Here is a 14,661-nt window from a genome sequence, read left to right as displayed (position 1 = left end):
ATGAAGTGAATATTGCAATAAAGTGAGTCAGACACATTTTCTGGTTTCTGAGTGTATGTTATAGTTTTTGTTTGCACTAGAGTCATTCAGTGTGCAATAGCATTATGTCTAAAAACCAATGTACATGCCTTGATTTTAAAACATTTTATTGCAGCCACGAGGTGACTCATGCCTATAGTGCCAGCTACTCAGGAGGCTGAAGTGGGAGGACTGCTTGAGCCCAGGAGTTTGACGCTGCAGTGAGCTATGATTGTGCCACTGCACTCCAGCCTGGGTGACAGAGCGAGACCCTGTCTCTAAAAAGAAGAAGAAGGAGAAGGAGGAGGAGAAGAGGGAGAGAGGGAGAAGGAGAAGAAGTAGGAGAAGGGGGAGAAGAAGAAGAAGAAAAACATTGCTGAAAAAGGCTCTCACTTTGTGAGATAAAGACACAAAGTAAGCACATGTTATCAGAAAAATGGCCTTGATAGATTGTTCCAGGCAGGGTTGCCACAAACCTTCAATTTGAAAAAAAGTGCAATTCCCCAAATAAATAAAATAAAATAAAGTGGGGCAGAATAAAACAAAACATGCATGTGTTTTTAGTTCTTGAATTTCCATTTAGATCCTTTTTTATTATTCCCAGTCCTCTACTGAAATTCTCTACTGTGCCTTTGAACATGGTAAACATAGTTATTTTAAAGTTGGTTTGTTATCATGCCAACATTTGGAGCCCCTGTGGAGTTATTTCTATCGTCTACTGGTTTTGCTGGTTTTCATTCAAGGTGTATTATCTCTTCATGAGCCATAAATTGTATTTGCAAAATACAATGCCAAAAATTGCTTATAGCAATAAGTTGAGGCCTGTGATGTCTTCCTCCAGAAAGGCTTTAAATTTGCTTCTGCCAGGCTCTTTGGAGTGACTGGCATTGCAGAATTACCTTATTCCAGTTGCAGGGATTGAGATGATTTGAAGCTGATTCCAATTAGGGTCTGTCCACCTGTAACTCACCCTTTTTCCAAGGTTCAGCTGTTCCATATCTCACCTCGGGGAGGTTCATTAGGGCTGCCTCTTTTTTTTTTTTTTTGAGATGGAGTTTTGCTCTTGTAGCCCAGGCTGGAGTGCAACAGTGCAATCTCAGCTCACTACAACCTCCGTCTCCCAGGTTCAAGTGATTCTCCTGCCTCAGCCCCCTGAGTAGTTGGGATTACAGGCGCCCGCTACGACTCCTAACTAATTTTGTATTTTTTTAGTAGAGATGGGGTTTCACCATGTTGGCCAGGCTGGTGTCAAACTCCTGACCTCCGGTGATCCGCCCACCTTGGCCTCCCAAAGTTCTGGGATTACAGAACTGAGCCACCATGCCCGGCCAGGGCTTCTTATTTTGGCTAGCCCTAACTTCAATAACTGTCCTCCTGTTTAAAAAAGGCATCTTCCTCTGGTCATTCATTTGAGCATGGACAAATATTCTCTAGGGAAAAAGTAATCCCAAACACCAATTTATCTTCTCTTCTATGCCTATAAGCAGATTTGTTTTATATTTTCCAGTTGTCCTCATGAGGGGGCTGGACCAAATTTCAAGAACTGAAACTCTAACCTGCTGAGTCTCAATATTCTCTAGGTGAAGACCTAGGTAAGCCTGTTGGATTTGGCAACAGAAAAATCATCAGTGACTTTGACATGAGAAGACTTCGTGGAATAGTAGAGATGAAAGTCATATTGGAATAGGGTGGGCGTGAACAGGTTAAGGGAGTAGAAATAGCATTTTGGGGGCAACTCTTTCTAGAAGTTTGGCTATGAAGGAAAGCAAAGAAATGAGGTAGAATATGAAGAGATATAATATAGGTCAAGGAAGAATTGTAAGAGTGAGGGAGGCCAGAGCATGTTTGTATGCTGGTGGGAACGCCTATGCTGATGCATATATTTCCCATCCTTATGACAGGTATATTTTTCACAGTAAATTAACAAGCTGGCTTTCTATGTCTGCCTGAGTACTGTTTTAATTGGCATGAGTCAGAGCCCAGTGTTTCAGCTCTAACCAGCCTTTTTTTTCACCGTCGCCCAGGCTGGAGTGCAGTGGCACGATCTTGGCTTGCTGCAACCTCTGCCTCCCAGGTTCAAGAGATTCTTCTGCCTCAGCCTCCTGAGTAGCTGGGATTTCAAGTGCCTGCCACCACACCCGGCTGATTTTTGTATTATTAGTAGAGATGGGGTTTCACCATGTTGGCCAGGCTGGTCTCGAACTCCTGACCTCATGTGATCCACCCTCCTCGGCCTCCCAAAGTGCTGGGATTACAGGCAGGAACCACTGCGCCTGGCCTAACCAGCCTTTCTTATCACATCCACAATCACTTCCATTTTTTTTCTCTTTTCACTCCTACCTCATCCTCAGCCCTAGAGCAAGCCCCTACCCAACTCTTATCTGATCAGATGCTCCTGACTGAGCTTCCTGCCATCAGGGCCATCAGTTTCCAGCCCCTTTTTCATGAAGCTACCAGAGCCATTCACATTTATTGTGGGTCAGGCACTATTCTAGGTGTTGGGCACTCAAATGTGGAAACTTAAACATGTCACCCTCCTACTTAGTTATACCTCTTGTCCCCCAACCCCATTTTCTAACCTATCTCTCCAACCTCACCCTCCTCACCCTTGGTTTCGCCCTTACCCCACAGCAGGCTGCTACATGAGGTAAGGCTGGCCTGTTTGGGAAAGAGATGCTTGGGTTGCAGACGGTGGGGGCTCTGAGCATCAGAGCTTGAATGTTTGGTCTGGGCCAGCTGGCCCAGTGACACTCAGTGCCTGGGCAGGCTCTGTTCTTTTTGGCTGAGATCCCCCCGGGCACCATTTGAGCCAGAACTACAGTTCCAGGGAGACGAAGGTAGGACAGACATCCTGGACTGGTGAGCCAGGGCTGGGCTGTGCCAGGGCCTTTGTTTCTAACTTGGGAGAGGCTTCGTGTTTCTGTTCTTTTTCTAAGAACTGTGGATATGCCACGTGGGCACCACAGTGACCAGAGTCAACAAGAAAAACAATACCCGGGGGAAAATCTTACTTCCTTAAGCCACAGGATTGTGGGTGTGTGTTTGTCTTTGTGTGTGTCAAAGATTCCATGTCTGTCACATTATTTTACGTGTTTCTGTATATGCATTTCTTACCTGTGTATGTGCACATGCCTATATGTGTATTTCTTACCTGTTCCTGTGTGTGTATCTCTAGTGACACAGGGTGGGGTCGCGGACAGCCACATTTTATCAAAGTACTTCTCTTCCCACTATACATGATAGGAAGGAAGAAAGGGGAACTGTGAGCTTGCCAGACACCCCCAAAATCGTCCATTGCAATTAGAGTATGGAGAATCCCAGATGGCTCTAAGGGTAGGGATAAAATGGGGAAGGAGGCTGGAATCCTCCCCTCTGTCTTGTGAAAGAAAGATCAAGTATCCCAGGCATACAAGTTAAGGACTTATTCTGTGCCCCAGAGTCCCTGGAAAGTAGAAAGGCAGTCTGAGTAGGGAGATGAGAGATGCCATTTTAAAAAAAGGACAACAGTGGGAAAGTACTTTCCCTCTGTGGAAAGTACAGGTAGCTGCTGGTGCTCTTGTGGCCTGGCCCTGTTTGGATTCTGTTTGTACAGATCCCAGATCAAAGGTGTGCTAAGGGAAGCCTCTGGAACCACAAGTGCTAACAAGTCATGATGTGGGAAATAGGCCTCCCATTTGAGCCCCAGCCTTGAGGGAGAAACCCTTTCTGTGCAAATAAAGGAGATGCTGGCTACACACACCATCGCAGGTTTGTGTCACAGAGGCTGAACTGGCCAGTGAGACATGGACAGAGATTTCAGGGGTCAAGACATAGTGGACTACTGGAGACCAGCCAGCTACCAGCTGGTGGAGCATGAGCAGGGTACAAGCCCATCTGTGAGAGCAGTATCACACTAAAGAGAGGAGTTCCTCACTCCAAAACGGACCAGTTTTAGACTTTATTTTGACTTATAGTGTTTATTTTCTTATTGTAGTAAGAAACGTAAATAATAGAAGGGCTTTGACATCTTAATGTATAATAATAGGCCAGGTACGATGGCTCACACCTATAATCCCAGCACTTTGGGAAGCCGAGGAAGGAGGATGGCTTGAGGCCAGAAGTTCAAGACCAGTGTGGGCAACATAGCAAGACGCTGTCTCTACAACAACAACAACAACAACAACAAAAACAAACTCTTACTTGGTGCTCACTACATGCCAGGCACTGTTGTAAGTGTTTTGTATGTATTAACTCATTTAACTCTCATAACTTAAAATTCATGTCCTGCAAAGAGCACATAGAATTATGTGATTTTTTTTCTCTGTTTGCCTTATTATATCATGTTAGATGAAACTGGTCTAGTTTAATAGAAAATAAAACCAACCTTTTGCCCCATTTTGGCACTCAAATATTGACTTTCCCTTCTACAATACTTCCTTTACCCACAGGACCAAGAATCTCTCTCCCCTCCATCTCTTTTCCTTAACCAGTTAGACATTTGGAGGCCAGGTTTACAATGGTAGTTTTTCTGTGACTGTCCTGCCCTCTGCTGGATTCAAGAGATAGATTGCTGATACGTGCACTCACAGGAGGGGGCCCATTTACCGGAAAGCGGGGTGGATCTGGAGACTGGATTTCCCTCTGGGTTACTTTTGTTCACTAGAAATTTGGTCTAGGAGGTTGTGATCCAGCCTCTGAGTATGCGGTAGAAAGATTCTTGGTAAATACAACTGCCTGGTTTAGAGTTTAGAAGTTGTCTATGTGTGTGCCTACTTGTTTCTTTCTTTATATATGGATGGAGAGATGTGAGAGACCTCATTTGTCTAATGTTAAAAACAAAATTTCCTATGCAAATTGATCTTTAGGAATTGGCAAAATTTATCAACTTGTGAACAAGAGATCAGCAAGGTGACAAAAACTATACTTTTGCGTATGGGAAAAGCATGGAAATGGATAGATTGTTGGAATATAGAAGACTTACATAAGCAACCAGTGCAGGGAAGGAAAAAAACCCTCCCCAACTAGGTAAAGATTGTAATTTCATTATACATGGTAACAAAAATGTCATATTCCACTTTCTTATTACAGAATAAACATGAATGAGGAGGGTTTGCAATGCCAGCAATAATAAAAAAAATCAATATAATGCTAAATATATAGGAAAAATAAATATAACTTAGTTATAAAATACAGTAATATGTATTTCAATATCGAAATCCTAGGGTGTTACTACAAAAGATATAATTAAGCAATAAGATGTTCACATCTATAAATAATGAACAAGCTTGGATGTAATAGGAGCCATAAGAAGAGAAGCCATTCCATTCAAAATGAAGGCAGAGGTGTGATGGATATTAGAATAAAACCTGATGTTAAGTAATCATAGAGATTTATTTGTGTCAACAAAATACAGAAGTAACTTGAATTTAAGAAAGAGTAACATGACATGTACTAGGTAGAGAAAATGAGGACATATACTATTGCTGTGATGAGCTAGGTCTTCTTTTCAAGGAAGAGGTTATAATAAATTTGTGGTGTCATGGGATAGAATAGTGAAGGAGTTCTCATAAATCATATAACCCATCTTGATATCTCACCACATGTCAAGGCAAGCATGGAGACTCTAAAACATCTGAGACCTTGGAGACCATGTCCTTCAAGAATTGATGGGAAATAGAGGATGATTTGAAAAAACAAGCAGTATTTAAGAGGCTTTGGACAAGTTGTGTGGCAGACCTTTAGGGACAGAACCAGATAAGACTGAAAGCCATCAGGAAATCTCCAAATACATCATTTCAATGTGTAATTTCAGAACATAGATTTTATTTATTTATTTATTTATTATTTTTTGAGTCGGAGTCTCACTCGATCACCCAGGGTGGAGTGCAGTGGTTCAATCTCGCCTCACTGCAACCTCTTACCTCCCAGGTTCAAGGGATTCTCCTGCCTCAGCCTCCCGAGTAGCTGGGATTACAGGCGCGCACCAATCTGCCCAGCAAATTTTTGTATTTTTAGTAGAGATGGGGTTTCATCATGTTGGCCAGGCTGGTCTCCAACTCCTGAACTCAGGTGATCCACCCTCCTCGGCCTCCCAAAGTGCTAGGATTACAGGCATGAGCCACCGCGCCTGGCCAGATTTATTACGACTGTGCTGCAAATAATTTTTACAATTTATATACAATGGTAATAAAATATTTAAAAATAGGTTTTATGTATGAAGTTCACTGATATCTCTCATTTCATTTGTCACTACAAACGTAATAATGTGTTTGACCTAAAGTCCCGTGACGGGGAGTGGTGGTTTATGCCTGTAATCCCAGCACTTTGGGTGGCTGAGGTGGGAGGATTGCTTGAGCCGGAGGGGTTGAGACTGCAGTGTGCCATGATTGAGCCACTGCACTCCAGCCTGGGCAACAAAGCGAGTCCTTGATTCCAAAAAACGCAAAACCAACCAACCAACCAAAACCCTCAAGTAACTCTTCCTATAAATTTTGGCTAGTGTTATATTGGTTTCGAATGTATTAATATCCCAATCAGGTATTGCGTATTCAGCCTTATCTGAAATCGAATCAACTAACTACATCAAATGAAAGCAACATTGGCCGGGCACAGTGACTCACACCTGTAATCCCAGCACTTTGGGAGGCCAAGGCGGGCGGATCACGAGGTCAGGAGTTCGAGAACAGCCTGACCAACATAGTGAAACCCCATCTCTACTAAAAATACAAAAAATGAGCCAGGCATGGTGGCAAGAAGCCTGTAATCCCAGGTACTCTGGAGGCTGAGGCAAGAGAATATCCTGAACCCGGGAGGCAGAGATTGCAGTGAGCTGAGATTGCACCACTGTTGTGCTCTCCAGCCCGGGCGACTGTGCGAGATTTAGATTCCATCTCAAAAAAAAAAAAAAAAAAAAAAAAAAAAGGGCGACCTTTCCAAACCAGTGCTTTTTCTTTCCTTTTTTTTTTTTTTTTTTTTTTTTTTGCTTTTCTTACTAGAATCTGATCACCACTACTTTTCTTTTCTTCTTTCGAGACGGAGTTTTGTTCTCCTCGCCCAGGCTGGAGTGCAATGGTGTGATCTCGGCTCACTGCAACCTTCACCTCTTGAGTTGAAACGATTCTCCTGCCACAGCCTCCCGAGTAGCTGAGATTACAGGCGCCCCCGCCACCACGCCTGGCTAATTTTTTGTATTTTTAGTAGAGACAGGGTTTCACCATGTTGCCCTGGCTGGTCTCGAACTCCTGACCTCAAGTAATCCACCCTGCCTCGGCCTTCCTCCCAAAGCGCGCGCTGGGAGTACAGACGTGAGCCACTGCGCTCCACCCCAGCGCTTTTCTTTTTCAGCGCATTTGTGAGCTGTATGACACCCAGAGCTTTTTTTTTTTTTTTTTTTGAGACGTTGTTGAGTTCTTGTTTTCTAGGCTGGAGTGCAATGGCGCGATCTCGGCTTACTGCAACCTCCGCCTCCTGGGTTCAAGCGATTCTCCTGCCTCAGCCTCCCGAGTAGGGATTGCAGCCATGCGCCACTACGCCCGGCTAAGTTTGTATTTTTAGTAGAGACGGGGTTTCTCCATGTTGGTCAGGCTGGTCTCGAACTCCCGACCTCAGGTGATCGCCTGCCTCGGCCTTCCAAAGTGTTGGGATTACAAGCTTGAGCCACCGCGCCCGGCCCTGGCCTACTTTTTTTTTTTTTTTTTTTTTTTTTTTTGAGACGGAGTCTCGTTCTGTCGCCCAGGCTGGAGTGCAGTGGCCGAATCTCAGCTCACTGCAAGCTCCGCCTCTCTGATTTACGCCATTCTCCTGCCTCAGCCTCCCGAGTAGCTGGGACTACAGGCGCCGCCACCTCGCCCGGCTAGTTTTTTGTATTTTTTTAGTAGAGACGGGGTTTCACTGTGTTAGCCAGGATGGTCTCGATCTGCTGACCTCGTAATCCGCCCGTCTCGGCCTCCCAAAGTGCTGGGATTACAGGCTTGAGCTACCCTGGCCTACTTTTAAACAGTCTTCCTCCTGGAGCTTATTTCTCTGGGGCAGAGGCATAAACTCCGCCTCTGACAGCCCCTGAGGGCCCCGCCCCTACGCGCACCTCGCCTTCTTTTTGTTCACTCTATCTCCAGGGCGGGCGCCAGTTGCCGACCGAAGCGGAAGTGACGTTAGGCGTCCGCCGGAGGTGTCGTTGGTGTGTTGCGCGACCGGCCTTGAAGAAGAAGTGGGGCCTGCTCTCGGAGAAATACAGCTATGTCGATCGAAATCGAATCTTCGGAGTGAGTCCTGCGGTGGAGATGTTCCCGCCGTGCCGGGGGCCCAGAGGTTAAGGGTGTGGGGCGGACGATACTCGGGGGAAGGCATCCGAGAGGCTAGGGAATGGAGGGCCATTTCCTTGCCTCCAAAGAAGCATCTTGGATCTGGCTATCTCGGAGGTGGGCCCACAGGAAAGTAGCAGCTCTCAGACGAGAAGCCCAAAGCTTCGAGGGAGGTGGCATGGGGTGGGGAAAACACACCTTGCAGACCAGAGTTCTGTCCTTGGCCGACTGCTGGCGCGCTGTGATTGACCAAATTAAGGATCCACTCTGGACTCCAGTCTAATTGAATCTGCACACGGTGATAGGTCTCTTAAGCCTTGCTTCTCTCCCTGTCGAGCTTATGCAGTGTGATTTGTTGTCTCTGTGCCCATACGGCCCCTTTGCTTTCCTCTGCCTAGCATTTATCACTCATTGTTGTCACTGTTTGATAACCTCACCCCAAACTAGCTTTGTCGGTGCCTAGGAGCTCCTTTTCCTTGTGGTCTCAGTGTCTTGCGTACCTTAGAGGAAGAGTTAATTGCTTTTGGAATGAATGAACAAGTCCCAGGCCCGATCTGGCACTGAATTTTGGTCTGTGAGCTCTCTGTAACCGCGAAGGAGAGGCAGACTCTGGAGACTGGGCTAGAAAGAAAAATTTTCAAGGAATAGGGAATGAGAAGTAGTGACTAAAGAAGACTTTAGTGTGCTTTTCCAGAACTCCATCCTCCACCTGTCCTTGCCAATACTTAATAATAATTAAATTAACAGACATAACTGTTGTGTTCTGAGTGTAAGGGAGGGAGAGGACCTTTTTTGGAGACTTGACTTTTTTTATTTTGAGATGGAGTTTCGCTCTTGTTTCCCAGGCTGGAGTGCAATGGCGCGATCTCGGCTCACTGCAATCTCTGCCTCCCGGGTTCAAGCGATTCTCCTGCCTCAGCCTCCCTAGTAGCTGGAATTACAGGCATGTGCCACCACGCCTGGCTAATTTTGTATTTTTAGTAGAGACGGAGTTTCTCCATGTTGGTCAGACTGGTCTCGAACTCCCGACCTCAGGTGATCCGACCTCACGTGATCCGCCCGCCTCGGCCTCCCAAAGTGCTGGCATTACAGGCATGAACCACCACGCCGGGCTTTTGGAGACTTCGTAGGAGGAAGGGAGGTTTATACATTCGGCAAATACTGAAATGATGTTAACCAACTTGTCCAAGGTCACATAACTTTGATTCAAATCCCAGACTGTCTTCAAAGCTTTTAACTCATTATGCATTCATTCGTGTTTGAAGGTAGGGAATTTGATTTTGTCTGTGTCAAATGTGAGGTGTTTGAGGAGAGAGATGACTTATTTTGGGAGTGTAAAATGGAAGTCAATGGAAATGTGCTAAGGAAGATAGTATCATACCAGAATAACAGGGGTCTAAGTCTGGAGACCTGCATACCTCATAAAGGGTCCATGAGAGAAAAAGACTACTTACAGTAGCAGCAATCAGTTCTCTTTTATAGTTGTTTTTAAGAAGAGGGGCCAGCTGCGGTGGCGCTCACACCTTTAATCCCAACACTTTGGGAAGCTGAGGCGGGTGGATCACTTGAGCACAGGAGTTTGAGACAGCAAGGTCAGCATGGCAAAACCACGTTTCTACAAATACAACAATTAGCCAGCGTGGTGGTGCGTGCCTGTGGTCTCAGCTACTCGGGAGGCTGAGGTGAGAGGATCACTTGATCCCAGGAAGTCGAGGCTGCAGTGAGCCATGATCCCGCCACCATTCTTTCCAGCCTGAGTGAATGGGCGTGAGACCCTTTCTCAACAAAAAAAAAAAAAAAAAAAAAGAAGAGGGTGTTTGCTTTCTTCTCAGGAATATATGCTCAAGAGCCACACTGCCGGTTTGAGTCCTGATTTTTCCACTTACTATCTCTATTATCTGATCAAATTCTCATCTGTAAATTGGGAAGTAAACTTACCTCATAGGCTTTATTTTATTTATTTTTTGAGACAGGGTCTTGCTCTTTTTCCCAGGCTAGAGTGCAGTGGCATGATCACGGCTCACTGCAGCCTCAACCTTACGGATACAAGCGATCCTCCCACCCTAGCTTCCCAAATAGCTGGGACCACAAGCACACACTATCATACCTAGCTAATTTTTTTTTTTTTTTTTTTTTTTTTTTGGTAGAGAAGGGGTCTCCTTATGTTGCTCATGCTGGTCTTGAACTCCTGGGCTCAAGGGATCCTCCCACATCAACATCCCAAGTAGCTGGGACTACAGGCACGTGCTACCATGTTTGGCTAATTAAAGAAAGTTGTAGAGATGGAATCTCACAGCTGCCTGATCTGGTCTCAAACTCCTGGTTTCCAGCAATCTCTCTGCCTCAGCCTCCCAAAGTACTGAGATTACAGTCATGAGCCAGCATGCCTAGCCTCATTTAGATTATTTTGTATAAATGACTAGTGTAGTCATTTAAAGTAATTCAGTGAAGTGTGCTACAATATAATTATAGGAATGAATAGGAAACTACGCTCTGAATTAGGAAATAAGATAGTCACCTTGATACCAACTCCCTTATTAGCTGACTGAGACATTAGGCAAATGATTTCCCTTCCTTGAATCCCAGTGTCTCTATGGTTGGGGGGGTCCTCTTGTAATTTAGATTGTGTGATTTTGGAAAATTTTACTCACATGATAAAGAAATGATAAAGGAAGATGATTGAGTAGGAGCTTGGTAGGCTTTGTTTTTGACCTCTGGTGAGTGAGAATCCCTGAGCTGAATGATTTGTTTTCTTTCAGTGTGATCCGCCTTATCATGCAGTACTTGAAGGAGAACAGTTTACATCGGGCGTTAGCCACCTTGCAGGAGGAGACTACTGTGTCTCTGAATACTGTGGACAGCATTGAGAGTTTTGTGGCTGACATTAACAGTGGCCATTGGGATACTGTGTTGCAGGCTATCCAGTCTCTGAAATTGCCAGACAAAACCCTCATTGACCTCTATGAACAGGTGAGAGTGGTGGAGATGCTGATCTCCGTGGGTTGGTTTGCTGTGGGCCAGCTCTCTGACGAAAAAGCGTCAGCGAGCGTTCCTTCAAGCACAGTAGGGCTGCATCAGCCCATAAAACTTACAGTGGCAAGGCTTGACATGGTATTTTTTCTCCCTTCTCGGAAAATCCAAGATTTCCCAAATTAAAATTCCTCTTTTTGAGACTAGGTCTTGTTCTGTTACCCACTCTGGAGTGCTGTGGCAAGATCACAGCTTGCTGCATCCTCCATTTCCGGAATCAATCCTCCTGCCTCAGCCTCCTGTGTAGCTAGGAACACAGGCACGCACCACCACGCCTGCCTGATTTTTGCATTTTTTTGTAGAGACAGGATCTCACCATAATACCCAGGGTGGTCTCAAACTCCTGGGCTCAAGCAGTTCGCCAGCCTTGACCTTCAAAGAGCTGGGATTATAGGCGTAAGAGAGCCTCAACTTTCTAATCACATAGTTAGTCTTTCTGGTAACTAGCTCCTACCTATCCTGAGCCATTTCCTTTGCACAAACCCAGGTGTGATTCAAGGGGCCCAGGAGTAACAAAGATACCCCTATCACTGGTTAAATTTCAAGAAGCTCCAAGTCAAGAACCTAGGACAAAGATCAGACAAATTTGTGATTATAAAACAGAGAGTAGGCTTTTTGGAAATAAGATTGTAATTTGAAGTAAAAGTAGGGAAATTGGTTTTTTGTTTTTGTTTTCGGGGGGTTTTTTTTTTTTTTTTGAGATGGAGTCTCACTCTGTTGCCCAGGCTGTAGTGCAGTGGTGCGACTTCTGCTCACTGCAGCCTCCATCTCCCGGGTTCAAGTGATTCCTCTGCCTCAGCCTCCTGAGTAGCTGGGATTACAGGCGTGCACCGCCACACCCGGCTAATTTTTGTATTTAGTAGAGACAGGGTTTCACCACATTGGCCAGGCTGGTCTCCAACTCCTGACCTCAGTGATCCACCTGCCTTGGTCTCCCAAATGCTGGGATCACAGGTGTGAACTGCCGTGTCTGGGCAGTTTGTTTCTTTATAATCCATATGAGTTCAATAATTCCCAAAGAAAATTTTGGTAACTGGAGAAAGGTTTCTCTAGAGCCGATGGGGATATTCCCATTTTTAGCTTTCTTTGGCATCTACATTCTGAGCAAGAAGCTTGAGAGGAGGGGAGATTGGTAGATAAAAATGGATAGAGTTTGAAGGATTAAAATTATTAATTTTTTGAGACAGAGTGCAGTAGCGTGAGCTTGGCTCACTGCAACCTCTGCCTCTCGGGTTCAAGCAATTCTCCTGCCTCAGCCTCCCAAGTAGCTGGGATTACAGGCGCATACCACCACACCCAGCTAATTTTTTTGTATTTTTAGTAGAGAGTGGGTTTCACCACGTTGGCCAGACTGGTTTTGAACTGACCTCAAGTGATCCACTCATCTTGAACCACTCCCAAAGTGCTAGGATAAGAGCCACCAAGCCCGGCCGAAGTTACTATTTATAATTACTTCAGTTGTCCACCTGAAATTGCTAGTGAAAAGGGAAAGGGGCACTTCCTGGCATTGGAAATCACTTTGACAGGCCATATCTGTGTTAGATATTTTACTGAAAAATATTAATAAGAGAATGTGTTGAAACATCTGTTTTTTTTTTTTTTTTTTTTTAAATTGTTCAGGTTGTTCTGGAATTGATAGAGCTCCGTGAATTGGGTGCTGCCAGGTCACTTTTGAGACAGACGGATCCCATGATCATGTTAAAACAAACACAGCCAGAGCGATATATTCATCTAGAGAACCTTTTGGCCAGGTCTTACTTTGATCCTCGTGAGGTATGACTGTGGTAATGTAAAGGAACTTTTTGTCAACTTTGGAAATATAATAACATCTTTTTTTTTAATCGTTTTATTGGATACTTTTTGTGATTTTGATTTAATTTTTGAGAATGGTGCTTCTCTGTTTATATATGTTGGTTGAAATTTGCATGTGTTAAAAAAAGAATAATTTTATTCAGTTTTCTGATTATTTGAGAGTCTTCTACACACCTCATTTTAGAGGATTGTGTGTTGGTTGGTACAGAAAATTTTATTCTGATGTCATTTCCACATTAGCCCTCCCTGAAGTGCTGCCTGACTGCTGGTATGTTCACTGATCATTTGTGTGTCTTGCCCCTAACAAATGCAGTTTCATTCTAGCCTTTTTAGTCCCTAGAAGCTTGTGCTTTTGCTTCTTAGCTGATTATGCTTACTGGTAGAGCATGATGATAGATAGTCTTTTATTCTTCCAAAACCTTATTATCTGTATAGTTTCATTCTTCCTGCCCACCCCCCCAGCCTTTCACTAGAGGTTTGTCAAAATAGGAGGAAAAAGGATTAAAAAAATTTTGGGGGGAGTACATAGTAAGTATATATATTTATAGGGTACATGAGATATTTTGATATAGGCATGCAGTGCATAATGAGGGTAAATGGAGTATCCATCACCTCAAGCATTTATCCTTTATGTTACAAAGGATTCAATTCTTTCAGTTATTTTAAAATGTATAATTATTATTGACTATAGTCACCCTGTTGTGCTATCAAATGCTGTTTCTTATTTATTCTTTTTTTTTTTTTTCTTTTTGGAGATGGAGTCTCGCTCTGTCACCCAGGCTGGAGTGCAGTGGCGCAGTCTCGGCTCACTGCAAGCTCTGCCTCCCGGGTTCACGCCATTCTCCCACCTCAGCCTCCCGAGTAGCTGGGACTACAGGTGCCTGCCACCACACCTGGCTAATTTTTTTTTGTATTTTTAGTAGAGACAGGGTTTCACTGTGTTAGCCAGGATGGTCTCGATCTCCTGACCTCGTGATCCGCCCGCCTCGGCCTCCCAAAGTGCTGGGATTACAGGTGTGAGCCACCGCACCCGGCTATTCTTTATATTTTTTGTATCTATTAACCATCCCACTTTCCTTCTTACCCCGCCACCTCCACCCTTCCCAGCCTCTGATAACCATATATCTGTATCTCCATGTTTTAATTTTTAGTTCCTGCAAATAAATGAGAACATGCAAAGTTTGTCTTTCTGTGCCTGGCTTATTTCACTTACCATAATGAGCTCTAGTTATATCCATGTTGTTGCAAATGACAGGATCTCATTCTTTTATATGGCTAGTGGTACTCCATTGTGTACATGTACCACATTTTCTTTATTTATCTATTAATGGTTGCTTCCAAATCTTGGCTATTGTGAATACTGATGTAATAAACATGGGAGTGCAGATATCTCTTTGATATACTGATTTCCTTTTGGGTGTGTACCTAGCAGTGGGATTGCTGGATCATATGGTACCTCCATGTTTAGTTTTTTGAGGAATCTCCAAACTATTCTCCATACTAGTTGTACTAATTTACTTTC

General features: G+C 44.3%; 1 protein-coding gene across 4 annotated transcripts in view; it reads left to right on the top strand.

The window, feature by feature from the left end:
- The first annotated feature begins 8,131 nt into the window (after positions 1 to 8,131).
- Positions 8,132 to 14,661, top strand: part of SMU1 (SMU1 DNA replication regulator and spliceosomal factor) — a 36,072-nt gene continuing 29,542 nt past the window's right edge. Inside the window, exons 1-3 of one of the 4 annotated variants that reach the window (XM_037998330.2) lie at positions 8,132 to 8,258; positions 11,057 to 11,267; positions 12,948 to 13,100. In XM_037998330.2, coding sequence (XP_037854258.1) covers positions 8,233 to 8,258; positions 11,057 to 11,267; positions 12,948 to 13,100 — 390 coding nt within the window. In that variant the 5' untranslated portion in view covers positions 8,132 to 8,232. Of the gene's footprint in view, positions 8,259 to 8,286; positions 8,305 to 8,343; positions 8,415 to 11,056; positions 11,268 to 12,947; positions 13,101 to 14,661 lie in introns of those variants that run through there. The other 3 variants (XM_073021712.1, XM_073021711.1, XM_073021713.1) reach the window with 3 other exon arrangements.

The sequence above is a fragment of the Chlorocebus sabaeus genome, chromosome 12, assembly GCF_047675955.1.
Source record: "Chlorocebus sabaeus isolate Y175 chromosome 12, mChlSab1.0.hap1, whole genome shotgun sequence".
Classification (NCBI taxonomy): Eukaryota; Metazoa; Chordata; class Mammalia; order Primates; family Cercopithecidae; genus Chlorocebus; species Chlorocebus sabaeus.
Note: the sequence above shows the minus strand (reverse complement) of the source record. Positions and strands in the feature narration are given on the sequence as shown.